General features: G+C 37.5%; 1 protein-coding gene across 2 annotated transcripts in view; it reads right to left on the bottom strand.

Moving 5' to 3' along the window:
* Positions 1–23,836, bottom strand: part of LOC143893140 (xanthine dehydrogenase 1-like) — a 50,182-nt gene that overhangs the window by 10,652 nt on the left and 15,694 nt on the right. Inside the window, exons 6-13 of one of the 2 annotated variants that reach the window (XR_013255727.1) lie at positions 16,631–16,945; positions 13,472–13,711; positions 9,747–10,031; positions 9,435–9,656; positions 8,912–9,073; positions 5,895–6,029; positions 1,350–1,522; positions 137–310 (exon numbers count right to left, since the gene is read on the bottom strand). Coding sequence is in view for 1 of the 2 variants with exons in the window: in XM_077398132.1 (XP_077254247.1) it covers positions 137–310; positions 1,350–1,586; positions 5,895–6,029; positions 8,912–9,073; positions 9,435–9,656; positions 9,747–10,031; positions 13,472–13,711; positions 16,631–16,945 (1,770 nt within the window). In the remaining variant the exon portion in view is untranslated. Of the gene's footprint in view, positions 1–136; positions 311–1,349; positions 1,587–5,894; positions 6,030–8,911; positions 9,074–9,434; positions 9,657–9,746; positions 10,032–13,471; positions 13,712–16,630; positions 16,946–23,836 lie in introns of both variants that reach the window. The other variant, XM_077398132.1, reaches the window with a different exon arrangement.

The following is a 23,836-nucleotide window of genomic DNA, read 5'->3' as shown; positions in this document are numbered from 1 at the left end:
TTCAAATATAGAAAAAAGGGATTTATTTCAAATATAAAACCGCAGTCAGAAAATCAGTAAGCAACAGGTATTCAACTACCAGAATTGAGAAGGAAATGCACACATTATTTGTGCAGAATTATTAACCATGATTTACCTTCAGAAGTGAAACCTTGAATTTCAGAGGGATATCATTCAATGAAGGAATTTTGTAGCTTCCAGGTCCACAGGTGTATAGAGAACCAGGTTTAATCCACTTATGATTGTCATCTCCCCATTTTAACTCTTCCAAGGCAACCCAACCCAGACCTTGTACAAAGGCTCCTTCAATCTGTGGACAAAAAGATCATGTCACTGTATCGTCAGAAGAAACTTCTCCCTATTTATTAAATATTCACCAAAGAAACAACCATCGTGCAATTGCAGGTCACTTGTGTTAATGTGTCTCTAATTTCAATTTCATTACATGCATTTGATTTGGATTTAATAGCTTAGACTTCTCTTTGGTTAAGAAATTGCAGCTTTCCAAATAGGAACCGGCCAATCCATAGGTATACCATGGAGTTACAAAAGTTGAGTGTGCATTCTGCTCAATATTTCAGACTACGAGGAGAGATGAAGCAACTGATGTACAAGATTGAAATAATATGCTTCTCCAGTTATATTAGGGCCAGACAAAATTATAGTGATATTTCTATTCATTCTTCACGGTGATTCAGTTATTCTCGGATGCCAACTTAAAATTGTTTTAACTCATGTTAATAATCAAGTAGGCCATGTTATGAGATGCAACTGAACTTTAACAGTCAAACGATTTTAAAAAATGAGAATGAAAAAAAAGTAAAATCAACAACTGCATACCAAGAGAATACATCTCTCTCTATGGGCTGTATTTATCTGGTCCTTTGGTCTGAAACACAGTGGGCCCACATTGTTTGGGTTATCCAAACCATTCATTGGATGAGCCCTAACATAGATAGGGCGTGCCCAAAAAATCAGCTTCATAGGATCATCCTAACCCTTCAATTTGTGGAGTTAAAAAATGGCAAGATTTGTGGAGGTTTATACCCGTCCATTTTAACCTCCACAAATCAAGGGTTAGGATGATTCTATAAAGGTAACTTTTTTGGCACACCCTATCTATGTCAGGGCCCATCAAATGAATGGTTTGCATCACCCAAACAGTGTGGGACCCACTTTGTTTCTAGTCGACAGACCGGATAAGTTATCCGGAACACTTTTCCCATATCATTCATTGTTAAAGTTGTGAAAAGATGCATAAGTCTGATGTCCTGTATGAAATTATTTAATACAAAATAGCTTCAATTATGGCACATTAAATCTGAGAATGATGATGTGAAAGGGACTACCTGCCCAACATCAATGGCTGGATTAAGGGAATGCCCAAGATCCAAGACAATATCGGCCACCCTAGTGTGAAAGTCTCCAGTAAGTGTATCGATTTCAACCTCAGAAAATGCAGCTCCATAAGTGTAGTAGCTGAATGGACTCCCAGTACCAGTTTCAAAATCAAAGTGAATATCTGGTGTTATGAAAAATCCATGAGCAGATAGGTCTATTCGCTCCATGTAGCATGCTAGTGCTAGCTGGTGATTGCAGAGAGCAGAGCAAAACTCAACACTATGAGAATTGAGAATCAAATACAGCTTCCCTTACAGGTCAAAAACATATAATAATCAAGTTTTCAACAATAAACATTATAAGAATTGAGAATCAAATACAGTTTCTCTTGCTGGTTGAAAACATAATTAAATGAGTTGTCATGGAACCATCAAAATCTTATTTTACATGAACATGGTAATTTGTAATTTTAATGAAAGCTGGATATGGATGTTACAAGTTAAAATATAAGAAAGTTGAAGTATTATAAATAGTCTTGGACAAAAAAAAAAGAACCATGGTTTCAGCCTCTTCAGTGGTAAAAGCCCACATAAAACATGAAGAGATAAAAGCTAGAAGAAATGATGCATGATTCCTCCCAGGATCAAGAGTAGGACCAGTCTTTGTAATGAGTGGCCTTTGCAAAAAGATCATGCTTTTTCTGGCAGTGAATCGAGAGCTATGGGTCACTTCTCAATTCGAAGTAGTTCTCTGAACCATTTATAGGTTCCGTTTCCAGCTCTCAAGGAACCCTGTCTGGTCATGGATTTACAGAGATCATTGATAGCAGTGGCTGTTCACTAAAGCCCGGTGTCTTGGGAACGATTTCTTAGCATCCAACTATACGATGGATACCAATGAATGGAACAATCAGATCATTAACCACTTACCAACGTCTCTTTCAGGTATTATCTGTTAGAGAGAATGCTATTATATGAATTAAACAGTAGTTGATGGTGCTTTCCAAGCTTACAACTAGGACAGACATGATGCACGGAAGCCTTATTACAACCAACAAAAATAAAAGACTGAAACCAAAAACTGAATCATATGATCCATTCGATGATGCCATATGCAAGGATTGAAATTTCTGGTTTTGGTTTCAATTTCGGCCGAAATGCAGTAAAAAATTCAGAAATTTCGGCAAAATTTTGGAATTTCAGGAAAAAAAATATTGGCCGAAATTACCGAAAATTCAGAATTTTGGCCGAAATTCGGAACTGACATCGAAAGTACCGACGCCGAATCAAGGTACTTTCAGTGTCGGTCCCGGCCGAAATTTCAAACCATGGTCATATGAACAATGATGGACTCAAAAAAAGTGAAAAATGCAACAACTTCATAATCTCTATTGAAGGATATGACACTAGGAGCAGCAAGAAAGTATAAATCACCATGGCATATTCCTCTAGTGAGGAGCTTCCCCAAGCACAGATCCTTCACAAGACGGCATTGTGGTAAATAAATCAAGTAGCAAGAAAATTAAGAACTTTAGACTTATCTAATAGTTTCACTGAAGACTAGGAACAAAAATACATCAGACATGGGAAATGGGAAATGGACCAAAAGAAGAGAAAATGGAGTATGAGTAGTGGGAACGAACAAGGCATCACCTAATGCAATGCTAGACAAAATAAGAATAAGGAACAAGGAAAGACATGTTACTTGAGAAATCAGAAAGGTTGTGTATAGCCCTTGAGTCAACCCCCCATGAAACTTCAAATGGAGACAAAAAAGTGAGATCCCTCATTTGATGTTCTAGAGCATTCGGAGGGAACTGTTGGCACTCAGAGTCGTAGCAATAGTAGTATGTGGGTATATTGCAGTTGTGACAGCCACATATGACATATCTAACAGCCCACAATAGTTGGTGCACTAGAGCAGTGAAGTAGTGGATCCCCGAGCACATGGATAATAGTGCGGCTGATGGGGATAGCTGCCGTGTGGCTTAGCCAAAGGACCACACTAAGGTGGGCCCTCAGAGGGTCGTGGATGAATGGACCCAGGAAAAGGATACTGAAATCCAGACTGATTTTTTGGGAAATCCCCTCTCTACCCTAATCATGACCTCATCCGGTGCCATGAGGGTTAGACAATCAAGCTAAATAGAATACCTCAAATTAGTGGTGAGGATGATGAGTTGGAGAATTTTTAGAGTTGGAGGATGGTGTCATATGTCCATAATATTGGAGGAGAAGCCTCAAGTTGGAAAAGGTAGCAAACTTCGCTCGAGTGAGAAGAGAAGCAGTGAATATCTTAGAATGTTCTTGTCACATTCATCATGTAGTTGACAGATGGCCGCAAAATGATCATGTGGAACATAGGGGACTTGCATATTTCATAACGTGATGTATATAAGTCACAAGGTGTGCATTAGATTTATAAATCTCGTAAGTGTACATAATTTAATAGGATTTTACTTTTATACCCTCCTTTATGCACCTCATACCTTATATTGTAATGGGGGTACTTTTGCAAATGTCATACATCACACTTATTATATAATACATCAAGAGACTTGGACTTGAATATTTCATTCATTCATCAAGTTCGTGGGGTTTTACCCTCCCTTCCATACCTTAAGCAAGGTTGCTAAATTTGTTATGGTACCAGGGCCAGGTATAAAAGTTGCCTATGTTCCACTAATCAAAGATATTTTTCATTTTCAAAAGATAATCATCTGTAGACACGGCTGTGTTTTAAAACGCAGAGTCAACTCAGTTGCTGTTTCTAGACCTGGGGAAGCTGAAAGATTATGTCCCGAGATGCTTGCAATTGAGAACATTGAAGCCGGGGAGTTCGATGCAAAGATGGCCAGGCTTATGCACTTCACTCGCTAGGGTCCCGTTCATGTTAATATAAATCCATAAATAGCCTCTCTTTTGTTATCCTACCTTCAGAGCAACCTACCCTATCTTCTCTCAAGAATTAGAAATTGCTAATTTGAAAGAACTCTTCGTTTTCGATTGATTGAACAAAAAAACTAGTCAGCCAAAGAGAGAGATGGGCTTCCATCGCGGTCGAATACTAGGGCTACGTGGCTGAGTACTCGGTTGATGCAATCAAAACTCGGGAGAGTCAATAGAATTTTGATGGACTTCGTAGGGCAAAATGTAGAATTAGGCAAGAACACGACCAAAGTAAAAGGGATTCGACTCGGGGGAGTCCACGATGACGCGAGGGAGTTTTGAAACTATGAGACACGTTCAAAGTGGTTGCCCTCTCAATCTCATGGGTGAAGATAGTGCCTTGCTTCAGATTTGTGTCTGCTTTGAGTTATGGCATGATTGGAGGGGGTTTTGTCTTTGTTCGGAAACAAATCCAAAGATAGTGCATGATTGGGCCCCACCAGATTCTGGATTCTTAGGGGTTTTGTCATTGTTCGGAAAAGAATCCAAAGATAGTGCATGATTGGGCCCCGCCAGATTCCGGATTCTTAAAACTCAATTTTGACAGATCGAGTTTTGGAAATCTCGGCCCCTCAGGTATTGGGGGTCTTCTTAGAGACGATATGGGGTCGGTAAGGTGGGCTTTTTCTGGTCATATAGAGGTGGCTGAAGCCAGTGAAGCTGATGTGCAAGCCGTCTTTCAAGGGATCAAGTTTTTGGATCAAGAAACCTTGGACAAGGTTGTTGTGGAAGACGACTCCCTTGATGTGATTCAATTGGCTTAATGGAGCATCTAAAATCCCTTGGAGAGTTGCTCCCTTTTTTGACGAGATCCAAGACATAGTAAGGGGCCACAATACTTCTTTTAGGCATGTGAGAAGGACCACTAATAGAGATGCTGACAAGCTTGCTAGGGAAGGTGTTTCCAAAGAGGGGCTGGAGATTTTTGATTTCCTATCGCCTTGATAGATTTTTCTTTAGAGTCGGCGATGTTATCTCTCATTTGTACTTTTATTTTTCTTCTTATGTATTTGTTTTGACTGTCTCGTTCTCTTATCAATGAAATTTTTAGTCATTCAATGAAAAAAAAGGTTATGCATATTCCTGTTTATTAAGGATTAACGACACTTGGCATTTTGGTGACTTGGTCAACCCTGAATAGAAGGGAATTGACAATCAGTGCCTTGTGAATTTATGTTCTTCATAGTTCTTACAGTCATAAAATTACTTTGCTATCTTGTGCATTACAAAATTACACCAAAAGTTTAACATATGGATTTCTTCACAATTGAGTTAGTTGTGAATATGATGGCAACATGAAAATTAGTCTTGTGAACCATGATGAAGCATATTCCTGTTTATTAAGGATTAATGACACTTTTGGCAGTTCGTTCAACCATGAATAGAAGGGACTAGAAAATCAGTGAAAATCAGTGCCTTGTGAATTTATGATCTTCGTAGTTCATGCAGTCATAAAAATACTTTGCTCCAATTCTTTCAGAAGATAAAAGAAAGTGATCTATCAAGAACTTGACATTTATTTGTATAAAACAAATAATTTTGATATTTGGGAGAATATCATGATAGCAAGAGATTATTTCTACATAAATATAATGGCAGAATTACCTCAGCAAAAGAATTGTGTACATGTTTCAAAGCAATTGGTTCCATACGTGACTTTATTTGAGTACACGCATCTAAAACAGCTGCTCCATACATATCTGAGCTCGCAGAAGCTGCTGTCGGTGATGAATTCGGAACCTATATTAGAAAAGAGGATGTTTAATACATAATAAGAGCGGTAAACATGAAAGAAGAAACAATAAACTCTCATATGAGTCAATTTCCTTATAATGAAATGTAACACCCCAAACCATTAATGAGGTCATTGTGGGCCCTATTGGAGATTAACTGAGCTCGGGATGGATGATTAGTGTACCACCTAGACCCATTTAGTAGACCATTTTGTTTATTACATTGCATTAGTAGGGTATTTCAATTAGTATGGTTTAGTTTTGGTAGGAGGTTATTTACAGTATATGCCACTGGGTGCAAGTTGTTTCCTTATTTGATGGAGATTATGGTAGGCAGTATGTTATTAGAGAAGTTTACGTAAAGTTGGTAGGGTTTAATTTGATGTTTTATTTAAATGCAAACACAAACCAAAATGATGAAAGCTTTTGATGAAATTTTCTATGGAATAAAATTTTGATTCCTGTAAAGAGAGGTAGTATCTCCTTTGATCATAGGTTGGGCACATCACATGGTTTTAAATTTCCACCGAAACCGACACGAAATGACCGAAATTTCCCATTTCCATCCCCCACCGAAACCGAAACCGAAACCGAAATGACCGAATGCATAAACCAAAGTCGTTAGTGTCAGTACTATGCTATATTACTATGTATTACATAATTATATGTATATGAATTACATGTGAAATTTTTTATGTACTGAATTACCAGACATGACATGCGCGGCACTGCATGTTACTAGGTGTTCGATATTGTTAAGCCATTATGGATGGTAGTTTTGCTTATGTGACGTTTGTGCTTATTCAACCATATGTCTCCTTGATTTTAAAGGCAAAATTTCCAGCCGAAACCGAAATGTTTCCATTTCCATAGTGACCAAAACTGAAATTTAAAACCTTGGTTGGGCAGAGAGTGCATTCCCTCAGACCTCCTTTGGCAGTGCCGCAATGTTGAGGTAATTCAAGCTCTATTAAGATTGTTTTGATAGACCTGCTTTATCGTAGTTTTCTTCATGATTATCTACTATTTATCTTGTTAGATCAATCTTTGGTTTAGATTTCTTTGAATTCTTCATTCTTAGAAGCCATTGCAAATGATCCCTCTTGGATATCATATTTTTCACGTGCATACCTCGTTTATACCCTACCACTGTTAAATATAGCAAGCAGCAGTTACAAGTGAAATTTCAGGTTTGTTTTGGGTTTTGATTCATGGCTATATTCTTAGCAATAGTTACATGATGGGAAGGATTGGATTTCCCTCTCTATTCGCATTCAAATCAAGAAGGAAAATAGAAAACATCAAGCCTTTCAATTGGTCGAGCAATAATTCGATCTACAGACATCTTGTTCAGTTTGGAATTCCATGTTCAAACGGGGGATCCACGATCAGCAAACAAACATGCATTTATGAGTTGTGTGATCTTGGACCTCATCAAATAGAACTCGATTTACAGGATGAGATTTGTAGATCTGTAGAAGTGTTTTTCCTGAGACTATCACCACAAATACAGAGCTTAGTTCCTGCTATCAACCATATTGAACGATTCTTTGATCTCAGGTTTAACAAGCAGCTGACTATTGTCGGTAACCTGGAATTTAACAAAACTTGGCCGTGACTGTCAACAAGATCGCGTCTTTGGGTCTTTGAATTGTGGGAGTTAGAGCAGGGTACAGTGAAAAACTAGTTGGAAACTTGCCTATCCTTGTGATCTCTGGCACTCCCTGGTAGAAGGAAGTTAGATTATGTCACTTGTTTTAGAAACATATTGGGTGAAAAGTTAAACTTGGACTAGTCGATTGTCATCTCCATCTGCACTTACTTCCTCTTAAATTTGGGTGGTTGATTACTACAACTTTGAACTTGTGGAAATTGGACTTAATCCTTGTTTAATGAGATAAGAAAAGGGAGACTCCCAGGAATTTTACAAAAAAGATGCTATCCCTATGTGCCAACCATGTCGATGAACTCCAACATAGTATGCTCCAGCAACATCATTATGAGAATGATAGTGTGCTACTCCTGACATGCAGAGCCAAAGTCTGGGTTTTAGGATTGGTCCCAAACTCCCAATCTCATCATTTGGATTTTCATCAGACTCAAATGAACCACAGATTGCTAAAGAAGGGAAGGATAATTTACAAATTTGTTTCCATGGAGCCACACCCTTGCCCTTCTCTCTTCTATAATTTCCAAAGTGTTTTCCAGATTTTCTTCTCTTCTCTGAGCAGAGTCGGGATCATATAACCGGTGACAAATATGCAAAGCCAAATTTAATAACTAGTTTGTCTCTCTACCAATTAAAGACCAAAGAAAATTACATTTTCCAACTGAACTTTCATGGTACAAATAGGAGGATAATGATTTCCAAAAATAAATAGCTTTGATTACTCTTTCATGATTACTCACGGAATGAAAACAACTCTGTTATTGGAACTGACCGATTATAACGTACTCTATTTTTCTTTGACAAATAAGCCAGAAGCTGTTGACGTTTTCCCAGAATTATTTAACTATAGGCATGTCATGGTTCGTTCTAGAAGGTTGTTTTGAGATAACTTTCATGATGTCTCACGGAATGAACAAATGTACTCTATTTTTCTTTGACAAATAAACCAGAAGTTGTTGACGTTTTCCCAGAATTATTTAACTATAGATTTGTCATGGTTTGTTCTAGAAGGTTGTTATGAGATAAATTATATAAGGTGTCATCCATTGTCAGTATAAACTACAGACTCAACTTGATTCAGTAACACATAGCCCACTTGTTCCAAGTTGTAATCTGCAACATATTTCTTTGACAATAATATTCATCATTTATTTAAAACCACAAAAAAAAATCCATATACTTCCAATGTCATACCATCTAGTTTGGGAGGAGAAACTCACCTTATCAGTACTAGTCTCTGATATAAACACAGAACTAAGAGGAATATTGAAGGCTGAGGCAGCAATCTGAGCAACCTTGGTGTGTAGGCCTTGGCCCATTTCCACGCCACCATGATTTACCAAAACTGTACCATCCGTGTAGACGTGCACAAGGGCACCTGCCTATAGAAAAATCATCAGTCATATGACTGCAATTAAAGGCAACAATATAATATCCATCAAATAACTGAAAACATAAAAGAAGCATTAGAATCTCATATTAACATGAAATAAATAGGTCATGGTAAAATGCAGTAGCATAAACCATGTTTGGGACTTCAAGCACTTCAGAAATACATCTTTGTTACCCAGCTACTAATCGCAACACACTTTCTTTTTTATCTCAAATTTTTCATTGCCAATAAAAAAGAATAGTTAAATTATAAAATTAATAATATGAGGCAGTACCATCTATAACTTCAAGATTTGAAAAAACCAGAAATAAAGTACCTCTTTTAGTACAGTGTATTCATCTTAAAAGTACCTGGTTCATGAACTTCGCCGTAAAGGAAATACCAAATTTCGTCGGGACCATAGCAACGCCACGCTTCCTCCACCGATTTTGCATATTAAACTTGTTTGCTTCCTCACGAGCCTTAAAGAAGTCACAAGATGCATTTAGTTCATCCCAGACTTGCCTCAGCGTACAGTGTTGAAGTTTATGGCCGTAATGGAGCACAGATCCATCACTTTGAAAATTAAATTCCTGGCAGTCAACTTTAGCATATGAGACAAAAAAAATGATGAGCACAATATTTACTTACTCCAGAAAATTTTGTGAATAAGAACAGTTTACCCTTATCTCTTCGGGGCTTTTACTAAGCTCCATTGCAACTCTTTGAATCCAATTCTCAGCAATAAGCATTCCCTGAGGCCCACCAAATCCCCTAAATGCTGTGTTGCTTGGGAAATTGGTATAGCAAACTCTTCCCCGGATCCTGACATTTGGTATCTCATAGACATTATCCGAATGAAACATTGCACGTTCAAGGATCGCAAGGGACAGGTCCAGTGAGTTGCCAGCATTATTGTAGAGTTCAAGATCCAAAGCCAGAAACTTCCCTTGATTATTGAATCCCAACTGGAACAAACCACAAATTTGATTGCAACAAAAAACTGTAGGATAGATAGGCAACGGAGCAACTAAACCATAGCATTGCACTAATTTGAACAGTTATTCTAATAGCATCAATGTGGATTGAAAGGTAACCTAGAAATAAATAGCACAGAGTGCCTACTTCCTGCACCAACAAAAAGGCATTTCAAGGATAGAGATATATTTCTGATGCCACATGGAGAGTAAATGCACACATAAACACATAGGTCTGCTACAAAAAATGCACCAGAAATAATGAGCATTAAAATAGACCCCTGGCCCCAAATGATACAAAATATCCCTGTTCTTATGAAAATACATGGCAAATTGAATGCGCAAGTTCACAACAAGAGAGTAGTTCAGTGATATGTAGGTAATTTTGCGAAGACGGAGATATCATGGTCCATTTAGCACTTCTCAAGACTGGTAGGTTTTCAGATTTGGAATGCTGGAGGGGGAGAAATTTGCAAAATAATGACTACAGTCCTAAATTTTCTGTAAAGATATTCCATATCCCACACTTATTTGTCATTTTTTAGAGTTGTTTAAATCATCTCAGCTACTTTCATGTTTTTTTATTACTCTTGGACAAATGCATACTTGTTGGGGATAAATATGCATCTTGCAAACAAGATTGCGCATAATATTGAGTTATCATGATAACCAATGTGATCATTCAGACACAATTCAGAGATGTCTTGGGTCCGCTACAGGTAATATGACGTAACATCTCCCCACAAGGTTTCTAAGTAAACGACATGGTTATTAATATCTTTTCGTTTTTCCCAGAATGGATGAAATGTTTCATTCCATTTTATAAAACTAAACTAAAACAGAAGTGAAACATTCTGTTCACAAATCATCCAGCTCCAGATATTTCATTGTGTTTCGTTCTGTTTCGTATGTATCAGATGAAAAGGCAAAACATCCTATTCTGAATGAAATAGCACGAAAATCTAGAAAAGTTTCAGATTCATAATTTCTAGGCAAATTTTTCATATTTTCTATTTTCAACTTAGTGAGTATTGAACCCACATTGTCAATGCAAATCTTTCCTCTCAAGGTGCAACTCATTCAGAAGATGTTGGATCCCAACCATGCCTCAACATCAATCATTTTGGGAGGGGTTCCAAGTTCCTTTTGTTAAGGTGTTGTGTTTCGTCAAGTTATCTCCCCATTATCAAACCCAAATGATTGTGCCGTCCAATGCAAAGATTTTACGCTAGAAAATATAGCCAAGGAGGAAGCATTTCCATCTATTGCAAACACGGTAGAGAGAGATCAAAAGGAAACTTGATTTGTCTATAACAATGGAGGTTTGTTGCACTTGATGAGGAATAATTTTACAAATGGGAAAGGTTTGTGTCGTCCTGCTTGGACGAGGCTTGCAATAAATTTATTGATCATACAGAGTTTTACGGTGCATAGGAAATCTCTGCAATAGACAAGCATCTGACAACTATTCCTCCAATAATTATGCCAGACATATGTTTATCTGACATTATTAGTATACTGCTGGACAATGCTTTCTGGTGGAGCTGCAGTTTCATTCTCAATGTTTGTGAGCCCTTGGTGAGATTACTTCGATTGCTAAATCTCTAAGAAAAACCTATCATGGGTTATTTTTATGAGGCCATCGATAAGGCCAATTAAGGAACAAGGAAAAGATTGAAGAATAGGTCAAAGATATGCCAATCTGGAGAGTTATTGATAGAAGATAGGAAAATCAGCTTCATAAATCACCTTCATGTAGTGGGTTACTTCCTTAACTCGATTTTATTTCTCAGACCTACCTTCTCCAGGTATAATGAGGTCAGCAAAGGCTTGGTGGATTGATTAGCAGATTGATACTTGATGAAGATAAGCAGGATATACTCACTGATTGGGTTGAGTAATTTAAAATTTAATGTCACTTCGTTATAGCTATGGGCTTATGGCAATTTGCATAAAAGCAAGAAGGGCCCAAGTAAAATAATTTATCTATATTTTGAAGTTCATTTCATTTGAAAATTTAATGGTGCAATGCTAACTATGAGAATCTTTTCATTACAATTGCATGGTGGCCGCAGTTCAGTAATGGCACAATAACTGCAAAGCTTTGCAACTCCGACAGAAGTTATTGGCAAGATCATGTGGGGCATGATGAGCGAAAAAGCAAAAAAGGGCTCCTTCCTGAAGCAACATTAGATGAAATCAAATTATACCGAAATTGGTTGAACCGCGCATTCAATGGTTAAAATTGGGATGGGATCGTCTGTCCTAAACCTCATGAGCGTTCAAAAACGGGCTTTTGTCCACCACAAGTTGAAGTTTCGAGAAAGGTATGTTTCTTTTAATTGATGTTCACTTCTCAAGACTCACACATTAATGTTGAACTAATTATAATTTCTAATATTTTGTAATGGGAATTTATTGAGGAAGACATTAACCATTAGTGACCCTATTAGCCCAGAAAACCTTGATCTCTTGATGGAATAGGTAGCAGAGGATGATCCAATTGCTTTCACCAAGCAGGATTTAGGTCGAAAAGTAAACAATCTCCTTCTGATGAGGAAGAGGGAGACGAGAACATCGATGCTAGTGGAGGTATTGGTGTTGATGACGAGGGGTACCAATTGAATGAGTGTAATGATCCAGCCTAAGAAAGCAACGAAAGCATTAGGAGATGAGACATGAAAAGAGAGATTTGAAAAAGTTCAAACATGAATTATATTTGTAAATAATACTGATAGTTGGCATTCAGTATGAAGAATGGTAAGTTTTATTGATGTTTTGCAGTGAATTTGAAATTAATTAAGCTCATCAAGAGCCAATTTCATGCATATGGTAGATGTTTTAAGTAGTAAACTTTGTATTTTTGTTAAATTTGGTTGATTTAATGGTTTCTTATATTTTAAATATTTGAATTTTTGAATGTTATAACTATTTAACAAAATACCAGTCATAGTGTCTTTTTCCAAAATGGAACATCGAAACGTAAGAAACATTTCCATTCCAGTGAGCAAAATAAAACGCTCACCGAAACGGAATTAAGAACTAAGGTACAGCCGTACAGGATCGCTTCTTAATGAAGAACAATTTTTGGACAATTCCATAGGTGGCTATCCAAAAGTTTAGGTTGCTCAGTACAAGTCCTGCTTAATGAAGACCAATTTTTGCACAGTTCCATAAAGTTTAATTTAAACATATAACAAACCTCCAACATTTTACGTCAAAAAATGATAAAGGTGGGTGCAATATGCCAGCACTCGCTGTTTTGGAAGTTCCCATCTTAGAGAAACCAAATCACCCATCGGTCTTGTTACTACCCCACATAGATGCCAAAGCAATAACTAAAAAAAAAAAACTGCCAAAGTAACAGGATGTTAACTACACATCACAATACAACATCCTCCAGTGATTACCAAAAGAACAAAACATGTTACCTTGTATCTTCCAAGAAAACTATGCCGTTGCCCAGATATCATCATGTCTATATCCCGGTCTAACGTGATTTTCACTGGTTGCTTCAAAAGATATGATGGTACACAAGCCGCAGCAGCAATGAAGGCTGACCTTGTCTCCTTTCCACCAAATCCACCACCAAGGCGCTTGGTCTTGCAAACAACTTTAGACAATGGAAGATCAAGAACATGAGCAACGTATTTCTGGTGCTTTTGTGGGGCCTACATTTCAAAAAGATAACAAGTATTAAGTAGCATCAGGCAAGAAATATACATACATGCACATACATAGCATGACGTATGTGTGTGAACATATCCACAGAGCATGCATGTTCACACACATTTATATAATAAATAATATTAGCATGCGGGCAAAATCACAGACAAGCTCATGCATGTGCACATGCACCAGCAAATGGATATTTTATCATTTGGAAGTTGAAATACCAGCACACTTGCAGGTATCGTACACTCATACATGGGTTTATGTATAAATATATGCATATCTTATATATGCAAATATCAATTCATTGGTACGTATAACTAACAAATACCAATAAATCTAATGGTATCTTATCAATTTTCAAAAATAGTTGACTGCAAAAAAATCGACAAATATGAGAAGAATAAACAAGTCTCGAAGCTACACATTCAACATTTAACATTTTTTGGCTGTTAAGCTAAACCCCCCAAAGAATGAGGGTTACATCCGTGGTTTCAATTACCAGATGATACAAAACGAATTGTTCAACACATACCGAATTTCATTTTTATTTTATTTTTTTTGGTAAGTTACTGAATTTCATATTGATAATATGCTAGAAGCACTTCTCCAATGGGCATAGGTGTTTTTGGTGTTTTTCTTCGTTGATCTTTAATTTATCAATAATCTCTTTTGCCACAGCATTGTCAAAGGTGCAACTCATTCGGAAGATGTTGGATCTCAACCATGCCTCAACATCAATCATTTTGGGAGGGGTTCCAAACTCCTTTTGTTAAGTTATCTCCCCGTTATCAAACCCAAATGAACTATCATCTTCACTCTCAAACTTGGGTTTTTCTTCATCCTCTCCATCCATCTCTTCATCATTTTGATCATTAGCCTCGGCTGAAGGAGTTGTAACTGACTATAGGCACTCGTTGATCGATGCTCAAGTTGATTATGACAGTAGCACACAATTGACTGATCGATGCAACTTGAACTTATTCCATTAACCTTTGATCTCATCCCCCTACCCCCCAAACCTCCCCCCCTCCCCCCCACCCCCCCCCCCCCCCCCCCCCCCCCCCGGTGTTACGGTTTGATTGGTTAGTGGGTTTCGCCGTGATTGGTGAAAGTGGATTCACTGTTTAGGTGTATCATATACACCCAATACGCTACGGTATGCCATTAAATGGACAAGATCTCTTGTTGTGTCTGAAAGAGAAAGCATGGGATTTATAAAATCCCTCCTGTCACAATTTTCGAACATTTACACCTCCTGGAGCCTCTCCGACCAATTCTGGGGACTCCTTTTACAGATTAACAGAAAAAATCAAGGACTGAAGCTTCGACCAACGAAGATAAGCATCAAAATCTCAAATTTAGGGGTTTCTTGCTTTCAGGTATGCATTTCAAATTTAAAAATTTTTATTTAGTTTTACACTGGCTACTAGTAAATACATGTAGATCTATGTTTCATGGTGTTTTTTAAGGCAGACCTATGCATGTATCTGCTAGGTCTATCACTTTTTCCATTTCTCTTTTTGGGAATTTTTTTATTTTATAATCATTTTCTGTTCTTTTCAAATGAGTTGGTTCATTGCTAGCAAGATACAACTATAGTAAGCTTTCTGATAAATTGGTAAATAAAACAGATAAAACATTTTTTAGATGAGAATAAAACCGATGCATAATACATAATTACATGTAGAAATTAAGATAAAGAGGTGATTTTTGAATAGTTGTTATTTTTTACTAATTTTAATGTTTCATTTTCTGAATTCTCTAATGATTTTCCCAATCATTTTTAATGGAAAATTGGGCGTATCATCTGATAGGTCATTTATAGGCAACATGTATCGAATTTCCACCTGTTCAATACATCATGGAAATTCGAGACTTCAAAAGTTGGTTACTTCGAGACTAACTACTTTTCTAAGAAGATTATAAATAATCAGGATGGTTCATAACTGCTTTCAAAGATATCTCCTCTTGTAATCCGAAACATTTTATCAGTGTTTTAAAAGGGTATTTTGATAATTCAAGCCGATGTTTAAAAACTCCCCAAGTCAATTTCGTACTCGTCCAAGTCCACAAAGTTTTACCATGGTCGAGTTCACTTCCAACCATGGTTTTAAATTTCAACCGAAATCGAAATATTGCTACCGAAACGAAATCCACTTGGATTCGGAAAAATACAAGATTTCGCAAAAAATCCCAGGATTTCATTAATTTTTCAGTTGAAATATGCGAAACATGCAACTTTTCAGATTAAAAAAACAAAGACATTTCGACAAAAACCCTGATAAAATAAACTCCGCTCTCAAAAAAAGAGAACCATGAGATTTCTTTAAAATATTGCTAAAAGAGGACAAAAATAAAAAGAAAAACCAGTGGTGAAGAATTTTGCTTGAATTTCGGCCGTGATTTCTTACTGAAATGTTCCCGTGATTTTACAAGATTTCGGCCAAAATTTCGTACTGAATGTTTCGGCTTCACTGATGACCGAACCCAAAACCGAAATTTAAAACCTTGCATCCAACTCCAAGTTGTTTGCCCTACCAATTCAAGCAAAAATTCATGATATATTGATATTCTAGTAGCAAGATATCATTGTGCAAAACAAGATGGTTAGATAGGCTGATGAAAGAAAATAATCATAAGTTATATTAACTACCAAAGATATAACAAAAACAACTTATTCAAAAGTAACCCGTGAGACCTGTAAATTTTATATCAGTAAGACGGTAGCAAGCTTTAATTTCAAATATCAGGTCCACAAATGCATAACTGTCATAGGCAAATTGAAAGGACAAACCCAACAATCATCCATAAATGAAAACCTTTGACACAAACAAGCTTAAAGAGGTCTAGGACACACCATATTGATATAAAACATGTACTAAATAAATGTCGAAGTCCAGGGAATTTTAACATACTTGAGTAGAGGAAATCATATGAACTTCATTGCCACCATCCATTGTCCAAACTAGAGTGCTATGAGGCTCTAAGTAGAAATGCTCTTGACCTCCAACCTGAACCTCCCCTTCTATAATTTTGTCACATGCACCTGATTGGAAACAGTACTCCACATCCCCCTTTCTCATAAATCTCTCCGTTTTGGGATGGAAACTGTTGAATTTAAGGGCATCCCTTATAGAAAGAACTGCAGGCAACTCTTCATACTCAACGTGTACTTTTAGGGCAGCTATCCTTGCATTTTCATGTGTATCAGCCACGACCACCCCTATTACCTGCATAAGAAGCAGGTAAAGTGCATTATTAAAAGGAACAAGCAAGTAAAGGATTGAAATTTCAATGGAAATTTTGGTTTCAGTGGAAATTTCAGGGAAAATCTTATAATTTCGGCCAAAATTTTTTAATTTCAGTCGAAATTTCGGTTTTTTGGCTGAAATTTAAAACCATGCAAACAACCAACACTTCATGAGTGATATTGTGCAAGACCTAGGTCGAGTCAAGCCTGGACATCCAGACCTTCTGGACTCTAGAGTGCATAACTTTGTGCACAAGTATCAGTTTTAAGTAATCTAAACTGCGTATTCTTAATCTATCTTAGACCTATAATTACTATTTCAATGGACATTTTTAGATTGTATGGTTTTGGCTCAAGTTTTAATTGGGGATTAATGGCAGAGAAAAGAAAAACTTGAGCTTTGGTTGTTTTAATTGCTATTTCTGATTTAGGAATCCCGAGTCATATGAGAACCCTGCCACACTTTTTGTTTTTGAAAATTGACTAATTGTATTTAGATTTCAAGCATATATACAACAAGACGTAGGGGTGGGCAGAACCGAACCAGAACTGAAGAACCAACCCATAACCGAATAAAAAACCCGAACCGAATTGCTTAGAAAAAAATTTGGGTTTGGGTCGGTTCCACTTATGAAGAACCGAACATTTTCGGTTCGGGTACATGTAAATTGTATTTGGTTCGGTTCTGGAACCGAAGAACCGAACTCTTCTGGAATTGTTTATGGTGGGCCCAACATAACTTATCAGTTATCACGAATTCACAATTCACGAATGAAAATTTTCAAAAACCCAAAACGCACTCTATTTTCTAGGGTTTTTTCACTTTTCTATTTTCGCCTCTTCGACTTCTCCTCTCAAAAAGACAAAAACCCAAAAACCTTTTCTAGGGTTTGTAACATTTGTTGGCTTCCCCCCTTCTCCGATCGTCCCAGCATCGCTCCGGCCCTCTTGCGCCCCCTATTGTGTGACTGCTTTATGCCTTTATCCATTCCAGGTAATATCTCTTCTTTCTTTCTGAGTTTATGATGTTCTTGTTTTTTTTTTTTTCCTTTGAATGCCTAAATGGTAAAGGGAACGCACGGCTGAGATTAAAAAAAAAAAAAACATGTGTTTTAGTAAGATAAATCAGAAAAGATTCGCTATTTACAATAGTTTTTTTATTTTTTCATGTTTTCCAGCCTCACATCTCATGTTCTCCTCCCTCACCGGCCCTTCAAATCTCTCCATCTGCTCCAATCTTACATTAGGAATCCAAACTATTCCATGAATTTTTTTAATGCTTGCCAAACGTGCCCTGAAAGAATAATAAATGAGATTGATTTCTAGATTAACAAATAATTAATCCTATAATTATCAAACATTTAATTTATTAATTAAGGGTCTCTTTTGATACCACTAATATTTGTTCTTATTTACAAATGAGATTGACTTACAAGATGTTCTCGTGTTAGAAATTAGAATATGTGAGATGGTTTCTAGATTTACCGTTGGATCATATGGTGTTAGATTAGGTAAGTTGGTCGATTGAGGTAAACCCACTAGATTAGGCAGCTAGATTGAATTAGTAAGTAGGGTAGATTAGAATATTCTATAGTTATATCTTTCCATTGTAATCTTGATTTCATTCTATGTAATCTGGGTATTTTACTGATTGAATTCTTTGTTATGGGTTTCTTGTTCTGATTTTGGTTTATTACTTTTTCTCTTTCTGGGTCTTTGCTCTGATTGAATATTCTTTATGGATCTTTCTTTTCTTTCTTTTTAATTTCAATTAGGGTTATTGTTCTATTTTGGGTCTTCCTCTGTTTCGAATGTTGAATGATTTTTTTTTCATTTGAATGATGGTTTTCTTTTTTCTTCTTCTTGGGTCTTGTTTTAATAATTTAATAGAATTCTTCCTTCTAGTTTCTGTCTTTTCCCTTTCTCTGTCTTTTCTATGACTGAATATATTCTTTTCCCTTTCCCAGGCCAGCTAAAGAATGTCAAGGAGTTCTTCTTTTAATACACTCCCATCGTTGGTGGTCGACGACATCAACAACAATGATGCTGATATTGACATCAACGATGAAGAAACTGAAAATGTAAGTGTCGCTACTACTACTTCAACAAAGAGAAGCAGAAAATTGCAGCAGCCGCCGAGATCCGCTATTTGGACTCATTTTCACCGAAAACTGAAGCCCAACGTAGATGATGTTGCTAGTGGTGGTGAATCTTCACTTTATGGTTTGGATATATGCAAGTGTAATTATTGTGAGAAGGAGTATAAGTGCAACAGTCGCGTTAACGGGACTACATCTTTGTGGAAGCACTTGAAGGTTTGTAAAAAGAATTGACCTTTTCCATGGATCAATCTGGTGAATCTTCACTAACGACATGGAAGTTTGATCACGCAGCTATTAAGAGGGAAATGGCTTTGATGATTATGGAAGGTTCGTATCCATTCAATTCAAGGTTATTTTTTAATTTAATTATGCTGATTGAATATTGACAATTGGTTGTTTGCTTTATTATGGATAGGTGAACTTCCATTCAAGTTTGTCGAACAACCGCGCTTCCGGAGCTTATGCAAATTACTACAACCGCGCTTCATCCCAATATCGAGGCAAACATGCAGGGGGGAGGTGATAAATTTATACGAGGGTGAGAAATGCAAGTTGAAAAGCTACTTGAGGAGTAGTAGCCAAGGCATTTGCATTACCACAGATACATGGACTAGTAATTGAGGTACGAGTTTCATGTCTATCACGGCGCATTTTGTTGATGATCAATGGAAGTTGAATAAAAAAATTCTCAACTTTTGTCCTATAATCGATCACAAGGGTGAAGCTATGGGGAGAGCCATAGAAAAGTGTTTGAAAGAATGGGGGATCCGAAAAATTTTGACTTGTACCGTGGATAATGCTAGTGCTAACGATAACCTTGTGAGGTGGTTGAAAAGTTCATTTTCTAGCATATTAGGAGAGTTTATGCAAATGAGATGTGTTGCGCATATTGTAAATCTTATTGTTTGTGACGGTTTGAAAGAGTATAATGTCTCAATTGCTAGAATTCGTGAGGCGATTAAATTTGTGAGAGGTTCATCTAGTAGTACACACAAATTCCGGGAATGTGTCCAAATGGAAGGAATACAAAGTAAGAATCTATTGTGTCTGGATGTGTGTACTAGGTGGAACTCCACTTATTTTATGTTGGATGCTGCAGAAAAGTTTAAACTTGCATTTGCTAGATTTGAGTGTATAGAGCCTCAGATTAAGATTGATTTAGAGGCGAATAATGGAGTAGGCACGCCTACTTCATCTGATTGGGTTGCAGTGAGAAGATTAATGGTTTTTCTACAACATTTTTATGAGCTCACAAACAATGTTTCGGGCACTAGTTGACTGTGTTGTTTGATTGGAAGAATGGAAATGACCGTGATATTTCTTCGATGGCAAGCAAAATGATAGAAAAATGTGACAAGTATTGGGGTGGGTATTCGAGTAAGATGAACAAGCTACTTTTTGTAGCTGTTGTAATTGATCCACGGTACAAGTTGAAATATGTTGAGCTTGCGATCAAAGAAATGTACCAAGAAGCAGTTGGAGAGGTAGTTGCAGAGGTAGTGAAGGGTTTGACATATAGATTGTTTGATGAATACAAAAATACTATCTCACCAGCTAGCAGTGTGGGTCAAAGTTCTAGTTTGCTTGAAAGAGTGGTTTCGGTTGAACTTTCAGCGAAAGATAGATCAAGAGCCAAGTTTAGAAGATTACAATCTCAGGTTGGAGGTGGTGCAAATTTAACCGACCTAGAAAAATATTTATCTGAAGGAATTGAAGAGGCGGATGAGAACTTCGATATACTGAGATGGTGGAGTTTTCACAGTGCTCGATTTCCTGTTTTATCGGTGATGGCTCGAGATCTCCTATCTATACCAGTTTCCACAGTGGCTTCTGAATCTGCTTTTAGCACTGGTGGACGAGTGCTAAACCCCTTTAGGAGTTCTCTAACTCCTAAGATAGCTGAGGCACTCATCTGTGGATCGGATTGGGTTCAACCTTCCTCTAGTTCGACCATGAACATGGAAGAGGAAGAGTTAGAAGAACAAGAAATGTTCGAAAAAGGTGAGATGATATGGACCTTGCTTTACTGCTTTGTTAATATATCTATCAATTGCTTGTTGTTGTCACTAGTGCTAACTAACAATTGCTTTATTAATTTCAAAAATTGCAAAGAATAACAAATTATGATCTTCTCTTTTCATTCTATGTTGCTGCTTGCCTGGAATAGGTACTTAATCATGTTTCTGTCCATTAATAACTCTTTATGATTTAACTTCTATTGTTTGATGTTGCTGCCTGCTTGAAACCTTACTTAGGAACTTTTTTACTGCAGGAGGAGGAGCTTGCTTTTTTGTGGTTTGGAACTTGGTTTGGAAGTTTGAATTTGATATCATGACTGTAATATTTTGGTTTGAGATGATTATTATGGATGCAATCATGCAATGCAATGAAGTAATTATAGATATATAAATGAAATTTTTTAGGATTAATTATATATGCAGGTACATGATCAGATCTTCTCTTTTGTTTTTTTGTTGTTGTTGTATTATCGAAGATATATGGTGTTGTATTATTGTTGGTGTTGTATTATTGAAGATATATGGTGTTGTATTATTGTTGGTGTTGTATTATTAATAATTGCACAAACCCTGCTTGACTTTCATTATTTAAACAGTTGTCAAAGGTTACTAGTCTACTACGGTTCCCAAAAATCTCTCATAAGCAATTTAAAGATAAAAGATAAGCAGAGTTAGTGCAATTTTCAAAATATAGTAGTGACAACATCAGTAGCCTTTTTAAAACATTATTCCAAACCGATTATGTTCGGTTCGGTCCTACTATGTAGTCCGATTCGGTTCGGTCTTACGGTTCACAGAACCAGGAACCGAGAACCGAACTAAAAGTTACCAAGGACCAAGAACCGAACCGGTTGGCCACCCCTAACAAGACAGACCAGAAGTCCCAGAAAATACAACATAAGATGACCTGGGAAGTGACACCAGGTTCCCAAAAAAATCCTCTATTCCATACCGATCCCCATTCCGACCACACCTTCTTCATTATCTACCCCTTACGCGATTCGTAAGGAGACCACTAAAAAGCTTCTTCATTCTAGAATATCCGGAAAGTTATCAAGGCCACCCTTCCACAAAAAATTCTAGGGAACACCTACAAGAAGTTTCTCCCCTAGGAGGAGCACTTCTCCAACTCCCCCAGAAGGTGCTAGATTTGATAGTCTGGCATGTCTGTGAGGGGGTCCTCCGGATTCATTTCCAAAAATTCAAGACTCTTTCTACTGCAATCCTTTCTTCCACCAGCCGGATACCCACCGCCTTGTTAGCTTCCCATCATCGCTTCCTTGAAATCCTTTCATCGTTCAGGATTAAATTGAAGAAAGGGTGTTTATGCAAAGGCGAATGGGTGTCCTTAACCATAGTTGACCCACACAGACTATGGAATGTCCAAGGACAGTCTTGGGCCTCCTTCTTAAATAATTTCCACTGCTTCCTAAGGAGGTCTCTCGAAACCTCTTTATGGGTCGGGTCATTTATAGAAGCCCTCTCTTCATCATATATCATCGATTTCATGAATACCTTTTTCAAGACCAAAATTTCCATGAATACCTTCCCCCGGAACATGAGGGAAGGGTAGGTGAGTGATGTTGCGTGTTGCTTTGTTTTTCCATTCCTGCTTATCTGAAGATGAGAGCAGATGATCAAAAGCAAGCCTAAATCCAAATCTCCAAAGGGATTCCAATGGTCTCCCCTAGCCCCTTTATATAAGGCTCACCGCCTAATTGTGGTGAATGACCAATGACCGATCTCCTTATCCACTGTCGCGTATGAAAACTTCCCTTCAAAATACAGTATTTATATAGCCATGAGTTCATACCCTCTAACCCAAAACCAAAATCTCTACAACTTCCCTCTCCTTGGTAATAGAGCTATAAAAAGTATTATACTCCACACGCAAAGGCAAATCGAGTTGTATTATCCTATTCCTGGCAGGATGCTACTTTTCCACACCAAAAGCGAATGATAGATATTTAATGATTACCGCGCCATCTCCCCAAAACTCAAAAAAACAATGATACCAAGGAAACTTCTGTGGTACGCTTAAAACATATTTAATCCGAATCCTACTTAGAATACTATCAATTGGGACCCCCGCTCCCCCAAACCCACTAGCGTCATCTTGGACAGAAGCTAGGGGGAGACCACTGATTACTTGTCTGTAGGCAGTACATAGTACATACCCTGGGCAGATGGGAAAATGGATTATGAAATTTTGAAATCGGGCCAAAAAGTTTCTCCTTCATCCCTACTGGAATAGATTCTATGGAATTCTCCAACTTCCTTTTAAAAAAGTTTCCTTTAGATCTAGACTTCCAGGCCTTGATTTTCAATCCAAAAGGGCCCAAACGAGAAGCCCTAGGTTTAAGAGTTTCCAGTATATTCCTAGATTTTGGAATATGACCAACTGAGGTCCTCTTCTTGGGAGGAGGATCCATCCGTCCAGGAATTCTTTTAGGAGCAAAAAGGTCATTCCTCTTAGAACCGGACCCAACAGGTAACGGGCAAGTTTGACAAAAACTCTTGTTCACAGATCCCAAAGCGCCTACCACAGGCCCAAATGAATTCTTGGGGAGTGCGCCTTTTGAATTTGGTTGGTCAAAATCAAAATTTGAATTCAGAAGAGTGGGCCCCAAGGGTTCACCGGAAAGACAGCCTTGAAACTCCAGGAGGCGTTCAACAGGTGGCACTGCCGAACTTCCCAAACCAGCGAGATCCGGAGTAGCTTCGACTGATGAAAGCAGCGGCCCCTTCTAA

The sequence above is a fragment of the Tasmannia lanceolata genome, unplaced genomic scaffold (assembly GCF_043159265.1).
Source record: "Tasmannia lanceolata isolate RefF3 unplaced genomic scaffold, GAP_Taslan_0.1 ptg000015l, whole genome shotgun sequence".
Taxonomy (NCBI): domain Eukaryota; kingdom Viridiplantae; phylum Streptophyta; class Magnoliopsida; order Canellales; family Winteraceae; genus Tasmannia; species Tasmannia lanceolata.
The sequence above is the reverse complement of the archived record's forward strand: the minus strand, read 5'-3'. Positions and strand labels throughout refer to the sequence as shown.